This window comes from Amyelois transitella, chromosome 10 (assembly GCF_032362555.1).
Source record: "Amyelois transitella isolate CPQ chromosome 10, ilAmyTran1.1, whole genome shotgun sequence".
Classification (NCBI taxonomy): Eukaryota; Metazoa; Arthropoda; class Insecta; order Lepidoptera; family Pyralidae; genus Amyelois; species Amyelois transitella.
The window spans coordinates 2,637,033-2,650,109 of NC_083513.1; the positions used below are offsets into that span (position 1 = coordinate 2,637,033).

At 34.0% G+C, this 13,077-nt stretch overlaps 1 protein-coding gene across 3 annotated transcripts in view; it reads right to left on the reverse strand.

Moving 5' to 3' along the window:
* LOC106139522 (protein tramtrack, beta isoform) overlaps positions 1-13,077 on the reverse strand; it is a 154,906-nt gene that overhangs the window by 27,187 nt on the left and 114,642 nt on the right. The window contains exons 5-6 of one of the 3 annotated variants that reach the window (XM_060946053.1): positions 1,447-1,640; positions 826-1,281 (exon numbers count right to left, since the gene is read on the reverse strand). The exons of the other annotated variants lie outside the window; for them this stretch is intronic. Coding sequence (XP_060802036.1) covers positions 841-1,281; positions 1,447-1,640 — 635 coding nt within the window. The 3' untranslated portion in view covers positions 826-840. Of the gene's footprint in view, positions 1-825; positions 1,282-1,446; positions 1,641-13,077 lie in introns of those variants that run through there. 3 annotated transcript variants of the gene reach the window in all.

The window sequence follows — 13,077 nt, forward strand, 5'->3', positions numbered from 1 at the left end:
CTTCGCACGGGTGCAAAATTCGGAAAAAATTATACATAAAAACCTTCCTCTTGAATCACTCTACCTGTTACAAAAAACATCATCAAAATCCGTTGCGTAATTTTAAAGATTTAAGCATACAGACAAACAGACTAAAATTGCGACTTTGTTTTATACTATATAGTGATCAGTAAGCTTATGAATTATAGTTGTTTAAATTTTAGAGGTGTTACAGAAAAGCTGGGTTTCTGATAAGCTCAGTTCATTTTTTCTTATACCTTAACAAATTTACAACAATCCTCGTAGGTTTTATATCAAAACTTTTTACTTTTGCAATGAAATACCATTTTAATTATTGGATCGAAACTTAAAACGAAACATAATAATAAAATAAAAATAATGAAAATGATCATCAAACTTTGAAGAAAACCTCATTTAATATAATCAAAGTCTGAAGAAGACACCATCTCTTATAACGTAGTGCCTCGGAGGATGAGGGTGTTGCAGGTTTGCGAAGCGCACTTGCCGGTTCTTCCCCGTTATGAAACGCGCCTTACATGGTACTCCTGCAGTACAGTTCCAGTGTTCGGAGTTGTTATAATTTTTTGTCCTATAGAACGAATAGCAGTTGACTATAGCAATATCTTTGCCTTTAGCATTCACGGCCCATGTCACTAAAAATTAAAAAAATCGTCGAAGATTCGAGTTTTTGTGTACGAGTATTACATGAATGTGTGCAATATTGAGAATGAAATATTTTCATAACTGTGAAAATTTTCACAGTGTCAAAATAATTAACACGGATTTATACGGTCTTTATTATTTAAAACATGTACTTAAGTCACACAATTACTAACAGTTTCAACATTTAATTTTCAATTTGCCTGGTTGCTGATGCTTGCTTGTAATAAGTTGGCGTAACATTGGGTTCCGTCTTAAAAAATCATTTAGCCAATGAATTCCGGCAATTCGTTTAGACGTATTAAAACTGTTCTTGATTCCGTGTTTTTCGCAGTACAGAAAAGCTTGCTTTTTGATAAACATTGATGTAATAGGTACATCTTTTCTTGAAAATTCATAGATTAATGACATAAGTTCTTGTTCCTGGTCATCTGTAAAAACGCGTTTTTTCCCCAAACTTTTGGCTGTCTTGCCAGATTTCAAATGATCGTGTAGGGTACTAATTGGGATGCTGTACATGCGCGCTGCTGCTCGTTGAGACATTTTTCCACTGTGGACAGCTTCCATTGCACACTTCAAGGCTTCTTCACACCATTTCTTTGCACAGATAGTTTTTTTTCGCTGTAAATAATATTATAATTGTAATTTTTCCTATTTGTAATTAACATAGTCGTATGACTTTTCGGCAAGACTGACAAAACCCAATTTAGTTCTATTGATTCGAGGCAACTATGCAAAACCAAGCTGGAAAATAAGAATGTTATGTTTGCGGGGTTATATACATACCTTGTTTTTTACCACTTCTTTCTCCAAGGTGGCAATATTTTTTACTTTTTTCTTAGGCAGCAACATTTCATTATAAGGCTGCGTTCGCGTGTTTGAAGATACAAATTCTAAAGCAACCAAATCTTCTTGTACCTTTTCTGATGGCATCTCTACTTCGTATACGCGTTCAATTTTTATCGTTAGTGATGTTTCATCTGCAACAATTCATTTTATTAAACCTGTTACAATATCTCTTATATTATTAAATCTCTAACATAAATACCTAATACATTTTAGTTTGCCATTTTAGTACCAACAGATTCCCCTCCATTGTAAACCAAATATGTATTTATGTTTTTTCACAAAGAGCTGGTGAACTTGCAGTATAAAAAGGGCATATGTATAATTTAATACTCTAAATTCACTTTTTAATATGTTTTATATTTTTTTTACCTTAACTAAAAAGATTGATCATTTACCAAAACATCTTAGTGTAGAAGAAGATGCATGAAGGCAGAATTAGGTATTAGAAGTTTACTTCTAATACCTAATTTAACTAACAAGGTTTACCTTGATCTCAACAGAAAAAAACTTTCTTGGTGAAAGATCAGGTCCCTTAGGAGTAACTAAAACCGATAATACATGTTGACATTGTATGAAAAGAATGTCGAAACATATACAGTATTAAGTCTAATACGTGTAAAACGGCCAAGTGCGAGATGAACATGAATGATAATATGAGGTTTATGATTCTTTTTTTATATTTAATAAAATATCACGTATTAACGGATGATACAGAGCCAACAATCTCGAAGAGACAAAAAGGCCACTTTTACTTACATGGTGTAACGACTGACATCGGGATTCGGATCCAAATAATACTTCTGAATAGATTTACTAGTCTTCATTACTTCATAGAGTTTTAAGTTACAATATAAACAGAATACACATACAGTAATACAAAGAATATCTGAGAAAAACTATTGAATAATTGGATAAGATCCTGCTCAACAACAATTAATCGTCACTTCTGTTTTTCAATTTAACAAACTTCTGTTTTTGTTTTCTAGACCCGTTCTTTGAAGTCTGTTTGTTTCCTTGTTACAATGGCTTTATTATGGAGAAATAAAATACAGATAGAAACAGGTTGCTAGCCCATCGCGAAATAAAGTCCTAAGTTTATTATCCTCTCCCTCGATTGACTATCATTTTGCACGGGAAAATTTGTATAAGAAGCAGATGGCTTTATATACATATATTATGTTTTTTCTTCGCTATCAAAATTTTCTTAAGGGAACATACAAATGATTCCACGTCTTAAAATAAAATTCGGACGAGGGTGACTATGTACCAGTTTCGTTCTGATCACTACCCGATTTTCTGGAGCTGCATTTGTGGTGGTGAACCTCGCTTTACATATCCCAGCCTTTGAGCATTGCCAACCTAATGTAGATTTCCTTTTAGTATCGATATGAAATGTGTAGCCGCCTATTATCGCTACCACTTTACCTGATGGTTTTTGCGCGTAAATAACTGAAAATAAACTGTTTCATTAGACACCTTCTGAACGTTGCTTGGCGTAAGATGTTGCGTTTTCCGCATAACCACCCTTTGCGCGGCTGGTCCTAAGACCAGCACCTAGTAGAAGTAGGTTTCTCTGCGCGTAAAGAAGGATTCCATACACCACACTACTACACATTACATACCGATACTAATAATAAGTAAAACAAAAGAGGTTTGTTTATCTTACCTTTTAAATACTCTATAAAGATCATTCTTCTATTCCACTTCGTTTCAATTTACATCCGTTTCAATTACATTTACGAAAAACTGATGTACTATGACTACAAAAATGTTACGTGTAACCTTGTTATCACAAAAATCTAAAACTAAAAATTATTGAGTATTTGTAAGAACCATATTTGAATGGCATTTTGCGCAAATGAATAAGGTAACCAAAATGATACTTAATCCACTTGTCAAACACACATACAATACGTAATCTACAATCTTATGAGAACCCCTTTACGTATAACGAAATTTGGGGGCATATGGCTGTGTTCTGTGTAACTTCTGACAACTCTTCTTTCTTCTGGTGACTTGTTCGAGGTTGTGAACCGAGCTCTGCAGGATTGACCCCTGGAGCATTGCCAGCCTAAAGTAGACTTCATTTTGTTGTCGATGTGAAATGTATACCCGTCGACAACCGCTATCTCTTTACCGTGCTTGTTGCGGAAGTAAGATACTGAAAAAATAGGTTTATTATTACTACTACGAGTTATATTAATATTATAATGTGTATCAATGAAAATATAGTTTAGTACTAAGTACTAGTTTATTGACACGTAAATACAAGTTAAGACAATAAAAAAGTTTTGACAGACGTTACATGATAGGACGAAAACAAAGTTCGTAGCAAATACTTCAACTCCTAGTCCGTCAGGTATTTGTGATGTTTCCATTTGTAGATTTTTAGACTTCCACAACTTTTTTTTATCATGGCATATGTTTATAAGTTATGACACAAATTCTCTATCACTCATTTACAATTAAATTTATAAGAAACTATATTTTCTCGAATACTACCACTTAACTAAAAGTCCATTTACGACAGAAAACTTTGGAGGTGGGTGTGTATGGCCCGAGTTTTTCCTGAGGAGTACCCGATGGTTGGAGTTCGTAGTTGTCAACCTCGCCTTACAGATGTTGTTCCGGGTACATTTCCAGCCCAACGTGCTCATTGAACGGTTGTCGCAATAAAATGTGAAGCCGTCAAGAATAGCCAGCTCTTTCCCTGATGCATTGTGGACAAAGTTCACTGGAAATTGAATTGTGTAATGAAATATTGCCTTTTTTTACTCACGATTTTAGAAAAACCACAGCTAATTCACAGCTAGTGATTAACTTTTACAATCTGCGCAGAAGAAGCAGCTGGCGTACTTGATACAGCTGGTACTTCATTAGTCAATTAGTAAAACAGTCATTTTATAAAATAAAAAATTTAATAAATGTCATTTGTTTAACAATCGTATCTACAAAATTTATAAAGGAGTGCGAAAGAAATCACACTTTAAAGAAAATTCCGTTATGAATAACGAAGTTAGTTGGAGGATGTTCATGCTTCGTGTTACCCCTGATGAATCTTTGTTTGTCCGTCTTGTTCGTAATGAACCGAGCTCTGCAAATGTTGTTCCTCGTGCATTTCCATCTTAACGTGTGTTGTGTACGGTAATCGCAGTAGTAAGTAAAACCATCTAGTATTGCGATCTCTTTGCCCGATTTGTTTTGTACAAAAAATACTGTAAACATTATCATAATTATATATGTATATGTAGTAATACAAACTAGAGTACTGGAAGCAGATAAATATAATGAGATTCTTTTTTTTTAGAAATTAGAGAGCGTTTGACTTGTATCCTGATTTCCATCAGACAAGATGGAAATCAAGATTGGGTCAGAAATATAAGAACTTACTATACCCATCATTCAGTAACCAATCCGAGTAAGGTAGCGTAGTTACCTTTACACTCCAAACATTCAGATATTTTATATATATAATTCAAAGTACGAGAAAAGTCTATGCCGATCATATCTATTTTAATGGATAAACATTTAACTCTAACAACTAGTTTTTTGAGACAACTAACTACAGACATGTTTGAACTAACAAATAGGCTGTAAAACGGCATTGTTGATGTTGTAACTGTGCTGTTATGGTAGCTAACAATTGATTGATGCTATAACTGAGCCGTTAATATAGATAACTACTGTTTATTTTATTTTTTATTAATTAACAACTATTCTGTTGAGACAGCTTACTACTGTTATTTTTTTTACATTGATCTCCTGATACATTCATGTAGTTAAATTAGAACATACAAAGGCAAATCGATTCATTATTAACAACTTTTTAAATTTGATTTCAAATACTTTCATATTGTTTATATTGGTATCGAATAAAGAATTAAGGGTACATATGTTGAGATGGTTCGGTCATGTGGAGAGGATGAATGAAAACAGGTTGACTAAGCAGATATACATGGAGAGTGTGGAGGGAAAGGTCGGGGTGGGAAGACCTAGACGAACATATCTTGATCAAATTAAGGACGTCCTGGTAAAGGGTCAGGTCAAAAGTACCCGAAACCGCCGAGCTTGCATGAAGAGAGTTATGAATGTGGATGAAGCAAAGGAAGTATGCAGGGATCGTGGCAAGTGGAAAGAGGTAGTCTCTGCCTACCCCTTCGGGAAAGAGGCGTGATTTTATGTATGTATGTATGTAATTCGATTTGATATTAACAACTTCTAAAATTCTATTTTAGATACATTACATCGGTATTCAATAGACAAATGGATTAAATATGAACAAGACAATCACAAAATCAACTATGACCTACTGGAGAAAATAGCTTGTCTTAAACAATGTCCCATTATGAATGATGAATTTCGGTGGTGGATGAGTATGGAATGTTTTCCTCCTGATGATGTCCCGTTTGTTGCAGTTGGTGGTGGTGAAGCGTGCTTTGCAGATGTTGCTCCTGGAACATTGCCACCCCAAAGTCTTCTTTCTGCGGTTGTCGCGGTAGAAGGTATACCCGTCGAGTACTGCTATCTCCTTGCCATTGATATTGCGGACAAAGCTCACTGTGAAAAATAACGTTTTTTAATAAATATTCCTTATTACCATTTTTAATTTTTAAACTTATTATAACATGCAATCACTACCTAACCACAAAAAGTGAAAACTGTGCAGTAAATGAATGCCGTAAGGAATATATTTAGACAACGATGTATTCCTAACGGCATAAAAATTCTCACAAATTCAAAAGTGGTGTAGTTAGTGCAGGCTGATTTTTTTTAAAAACATAGTTTTAAATATATACGCAGTATGAAGCTTGAAGAAAATAATTATAGTTATGTAGATATCTTTATTTTTCTTGCCTAGAGAAAATGCATAATTGGGATCAGGCCAATTCGTGATTTACACTTCTTTTACTCGTAATATAGGTGTCTTAAATTTCATAAAAATTATTTGATTATATTTGAGTACATTGTACATGTATTCTTGTGATTTATAATACAGCAGTAAAAAGGCAATGATTTTAGTAAACTTTAATTTTAATTAACATGTGTTTACTATATAATATTAAATTAGCTGTCACCCAAAGCTCCGTTCCCCGAAACAAATTGTCTAAGTAAGTTTTTTCTACCCTTCGATTTATATTTTTCTGTTTTTAAAGAAATAGCCCATATCAAGCCGGGCACAAAATACTTAAGTTAGAAAAAATTACTTAGCTAATTTAAAATCAATTCCTCATAATCTAAACTGTGTGCGTATGTGGACAACGAACCTAGATGTAAGGTGTGTTCTGTGCTTCTCCGAATGATTAGTCAGCCAGATTCAGTGATGGTGAAGTAGGTTTTACAGATTTTGTTACTAAAACATTTCCATCTTATTGTATATACCTTGAGAGTCACAATTTAAAGTAAAACCATCCAGCACAGCCACTTCTTCTGCGCTTCGCATAAATGTCACTGAAATTGAACAAGTTTGGGAAGGATGAATGAAAACAGATTGCTACTAGGAAGCAAATATACATATAAGGAGAGTGTGAATGAGAACATTGGAAGGGGAAGGCCTAGACGAACGTACCTTGAATAAATCGGAGACGTACTGGCGAAAGGTCAGGTCAAAAATCCCCTAAGCCAACGAGTTTTCATGAAAAGAATATTTTTGAAGCGATAGAATTAAGCAGGAATCGTGACAAGTGGTCTATAGTGTGTACCTACCTCTTCGGGAGAGAAATGCGCTTTTATTTATTTGTGAATGTGTTAAATAACTTAACATACATATAATCACGTCCATATTCCTTGCGGAGTAGACAGAGCCAACAGTCGAAAAAATACTGATAGGCCACGTTCGGCTGTTTGGTTAAATAAGTTTGTTTGAAAATTTTAATGTTCTTTATTAACTTGTTACAAAGTTCATTCTTATTTAAGAGTATTGTCATTTTAAGATATATAAAAAAATACAAATACGTAAATGAGATTTTTATCACAAATGTTATTTACAAAGAGAAGAACCTACAAGATGTGTTGGTAAACAAAGATAATCTTCAGGAATTTGTTAAAGTAATTGGAAAATAGTATTAATTAATAAATTGCTAGTCGAACTTGAAACAATAAATGAAAGAACAGCATGAAACAATAAATTAAAACAGAACAAATTATTTAAAAGATTAAAGCTCCGAATTGTGTCCATGATGATGTCCATGACCATGATGTATAAATCTCTAATATATATATTTTTTATTATAATAAATAACACAATTTACACTATCAACTAAAGAAACATATAAAAGGCCCGAGTCTGAGCACACTAAAAGCATGTCAGGAAAAGTCCAGTTTCAAATTCAAATTGAATAAAAGTTACAGCGCGGTGTAATTTTATATGACGAGTTGGAAGAATTTCATGTACCGCTTTGAAACCTTCACTCAGTAGTTTAAATTCTTATTAACACACCGTTTCTAACAATAAATCGACTTGGGGGATGACAATGGTCTGTATTTCCTCGAATTAATTGTCGTGATTCTAGAGGTTCATTTGTTGTCGTGAAATTGGCTTTGCATATGTTGTTCTTGGTACATTTCCATCTTAATGTTTTCTTCGTGCAGTAGCTGCAGTAGAAAATATGACCGTTCAGAACAGCGACCTCTTTACCGGCTGCGTTTTGCAAGAAAGTCACTGAGGAAAATATTTTTATAATTATGGAAACTTGCTGCTAGATACACTTCTACAAAAAAAACTACAATTACTGGTTTACTTTCATCATGATACAAATAAAAGATTTGATCGGTAGCCACATTTTTCTATTAAACTCACAAAATATCTGAACAAAAAAACGAATATACCTACTTTGTAAGTAGAATCTATTAGTTACTTGTAAAATATTTCAAATTAATTAAATCACACAAGTATTCGACTAGAATTCTGTAAATCAATAAAGATATTTAGTGTATAATCAAGTAACCCTGTATAGAACTTTATGACGCGGTAATAAAGGCGAATTCGGAGTAAATTTGGGTAGGTTGACGTGCGGTTGCGTGTACATTGAGCTCAGAAGATGGTGAATAGAAGGTGTCCCAGGTATCTCCTGAACCGTGTGTGCAAATCAAAAATAAGAAAATAATTATAATCTATAAATGATCCCTTCTCGCACAGAGATGTTGGGTGGTGGGTGAGTATGGTCAGTGGATCTTCTTATAATTTCTCTATTTCCAAAATTGTTGGTGGTGAAGCGAGCCTTGCAGATGTTGTTGCTGGTGCAGTACCAGCCCAGTGTGGTGTAGTATCGGCTGATGCAGTTGAACGTGAACCCATCCAATATTGCTACTTCGCGGCCAGTGGTGTTGTGGACAAATGTCGCTGCAGAGTAAAATATATACAGCAAAGATGATAAAGATATATTTTGTACCTAACATTCTGTACCTAAAGGTTAATTCGCATTTTGGTTAAAATTGCATTGTGTAGACCCGGCACTTAAGAATAACCCTTCTCTATTTCTTTCAATATCCGAAATAGGTAGCGACATTTTACCAACGCCAAACCAGGACCATTGTGATCCAGAAATTGAGGAACCGGGATTAACACCAGGACGAACTAGAATTGTTTTTTGTTGCCATTAGGTTGTAGTTACACCCATAATGTTTATAAATTACGATGTTTCGAATTTACACAATAAATTAATCACGCTTCTTACTCGGAGGGTTAAAGACTTCATCTTGATTTGCCACAATCCTTACATACATCTTTTGCTTCATCCGCATTCGTCAATCTCTTTCATACGAGCAGGGTTTCTTCAACACTTTGTTTCCATTATATTAAGCTTTTATTTAGAACACCTAAAATTATTACAAAAGTTGTACATTAATCTCTTTTAAAATTTTACAATAACTCCATTACGGATAGTGAAATTCGGAGGAGCATGATCGTGGGCTAGGTGGATGGCTTTTAGAAAATCCTGTTGCTTAGTGCTTGTGAACCTGGCCTTACACCAATTTAAGGTACAATGCCAGATATTAGTGGTCTTGCTGCGGCAGTCGGAGTAAAAAGTGTACCCGTTCATAATTGCAATGATTTTCCCATTGGTCCTACGAACGTATCTAACTGGAAATACGAATAAAACTAACAATAAAAAGTCATCAACTGTAAAACAAGATTAAGATCTATAAGGAGGACAAAATTAATAATGTTATCTTAAACAAATCCCTTGCTTTTTTTGTTAACAGCCTTAAATCAAACCAATATATTTTTTTATATTTTCACCTTTCAATGAAATTCTATAGTCCATTTCATAAGGTACTGAAATAAAGAAAATGAACATGATATTTTTTATTTAAAAAACCTTGCAGATTATTACATTAATTAAGAAAATCAATAACAATATTTTATTTCCCGTGTTGCCATCAAATCTGACAGAGTATTGTTTGAGGTAAAACAGAAAAATTATGTGCTAAATCATTACAAACTAAAACTAGCTAGGTACTTAAAAAAAGATGATAACAATGAAAAAAAAAACCCTTTTAATTAATTTATAGCTATGAGAAGTCAAAACAAAATGAAATCAATTTATATCCATGTGAAGACAATAGTAGTAGTAATAATACTTTTATTTTTTAATAAGAAATATTTTTATTTTATTCAAAAGAGTAAAGAACAAGAAACAAACACATCAACATTGCGACCCTTTGATTTGGAAATTATAGTTTAATGTATACTCCGTCGTGAATCTTGAAGTTGGGAGGGGGGTGATTATGGTTGACGTGATTGGCTCGCAGAAAGTCCTGTTGTTTGGTAGTGGTGAACCTAGCCTTGCACACCCCGGTGTTCGTGCACACCCAGGCATTCGTAGTTTTGTTGCGACCGTCGCAGTAGAAAGTGTACCCGTTCATGATACCAATCTCTTTCCCTGACGGCTTGCGAATAAACATCACTGAAAGTTGATCAACTCTATAAAATGTTTGAAACTTGTAAAATAAAATGATTTTCCTTTTTTCAAATATCCGTTGCATTCTCACCTATCTGGAGAGGAACGAGATGTGTCTGTGATCATGATATTGGAGTTCGAAATGGTCATCAATGATTTCGTCGTACGAGTAAAGATAAAACAACAATACCTACTGCACAATTTTTATTCAATAGGAGTGATGACAATTCTTTGTTTTGGTGTTAAATCAGTTTCACAACAACTAAAACATTAGTAAAAGAATCACATCAATACACAAAAAAGAGCCTGAAATAAAACACACCCGAAGAGCACATAACACATAATTTGGGCGATTCCAAAATGCTTCATGGGGGCTGTACATTTTTACGCGAGAACCCTCGATATGCCTCGAGCTAATATCTCGCACAAAAAGTCCTACACAAAGTTATGTAAATTATTTTGAATTCTAACCGATGTTCTTATGAGGAAACCTGCACTTTCAAGCAACTGGATATGTTATCATGGATCCAATGCAGGTTAGGTTCCCCTGCAAAGGTTACGGAGGTTAGATGGGATTCACTTCGTGTAAAAACCTGAGTCACCCAATCCAGTATCCATTCTCAATGGCTAATATAATTCATAACATGTCTAACACTTTATGAAAATTCCATCATGGATTAAAAACTTAGGTGGATCATGGTTATGAATGCTGTTGACTCGTATGATCTCTTGATATTTGTTGGTGGTAAAACGAGCTTTGCAAATAGATTTACTGGTACATTGCCATCCATTGGTGCTTTTATAGAAATTGTCACAGTAAAAAGTATAGCCATCTAATATTGCAATTTTTTTACCATTAAGCCTTTGAACAATTTTAAAATTTTGGAATCCAACTGTAAAGGAAACATGGCTTTAGTTTCATGCATGGTTTTAAAAAAAATACGACCGTATAATCACATGCTGCCCCTGTAGCAAGGCACGCGCGATGCCTTTTTTATCGGTCGAAAAACTATTGCTCTCCCGTTCCACGTCATAATAAAAAGCGAATTAGAGATAGTTTTTCGTGCGATAAAAACAGCGTCACTCTTGTCATGCTCCGGAGACTGGGCTTCTTTCACGCAGTATACACGTGCGCTTTACCAGAAATCAAATTACCACGCAGTATCTTTAACCATTTCATCAATCCTGAAAAACTTAACACATCCCTGAAAAAACGAGGACTCGAATCATGATGAAAATAAAAAATTATATTTTTAACACCTTTTTTTATTATTTCTGTATATTCTACGAGTACATTACACAAAAATCACTATGTACTTAATGTAATTTTTTAATTACTACGTATATTTATTAATGAGGCAAAATCTCATCCTATCAAATGTGCAGAAGAAATCATTAAAACGAAACCAATATGATTAACTAACAACGTCTTAGCTCCTGCCTTCCTGTTTTGTTTGCTGCTTACTATCAAATTTTCGTATAGATGCCATTATGGATAACGAATTGAGGAGCAAGATGATCGTGATCATGACTTGAGCCGAGCCTGTAGAGAGTGTTATATTTGGTGGTAATCAAGCGGGCTTTGCAACGTCCATTTGTGCATCGCCAACCGTTGGTCGATTTGCGAACGTTGGTGCAGTAATACGTATATCCATTAAATATTGCAACTGGTTTTCCAGTAGATTTGCACGCTATGGTCACTGTAATTATAAAAAAATAACAAAAGTTAGTAAAGAGAATTGGATAAAATTATATTTTTAGTTTTAAAATTACTGTCCAGAATTAAGAAATAAACAGATATTAGTAGTAGATGAAATCTCATATTTTTAATTTTAACATAATACCAAAAACCCAAAAAACAATTAACAAAGTAAAGAAACCATCTTGATTCTATGCAATCTTACAAATGATATTTTTGTAAATCAAAAACTGTTCAGGATCCAACAATGGTTTTTAAATGAAACTAAGCGGTCTGATTAAAAATAATTGTATTGCACTGTTAAGAAAACAGATGATAATGTACAGAGTAGCTGCGTTACTTTTTGAAGTCCAAGAAGAAGGCAAGCTTGAGATCTGTACGTATGAGTATATCTATTTCAAATGGAAAAGAGATAAAGTTCAAATAAACAATGAAATAATTAAATATTTACCGCCAAAGGCAAATGTCGTAATATCATCATCATGTGTACAGTTTTAAATTATCATCAACAAAAACTTTAATAATTTATGTACCCTTTATAAACTGTACCTTAGTTGTAAAACGTACTTTAACGTATTAAGCATTCTCTGCATAAATGTTGATAAATCTACAAACATTAGTTTAACTTTGTTTTAAACAAAGATTAGTGTACACTTTACATAAATCTCCGATGATCTCTACTTTGCATTTTCACGGAGTCTATAGAAATTTTCTATACAGCCTAACAAGGACTCCATTCCTTATGACAAAGCGAGGCGGAGGATGAGTATGTTCAATTCTGGATCTGAGAAGTATGCCATCTTTAGTGGCTGTGAACCGGGCATGACATCCACCAGTGCTGGTACACAACCAACCGTCGGTCGTCTTGTTCCTCACGCTGCAGTAGAATGTATACCCATTGATGAGGGCAAGGTCTTTCCCAACTTCATTTTTAACTATGGTCACTGAAAATAAATTTAAGAGAGGTCT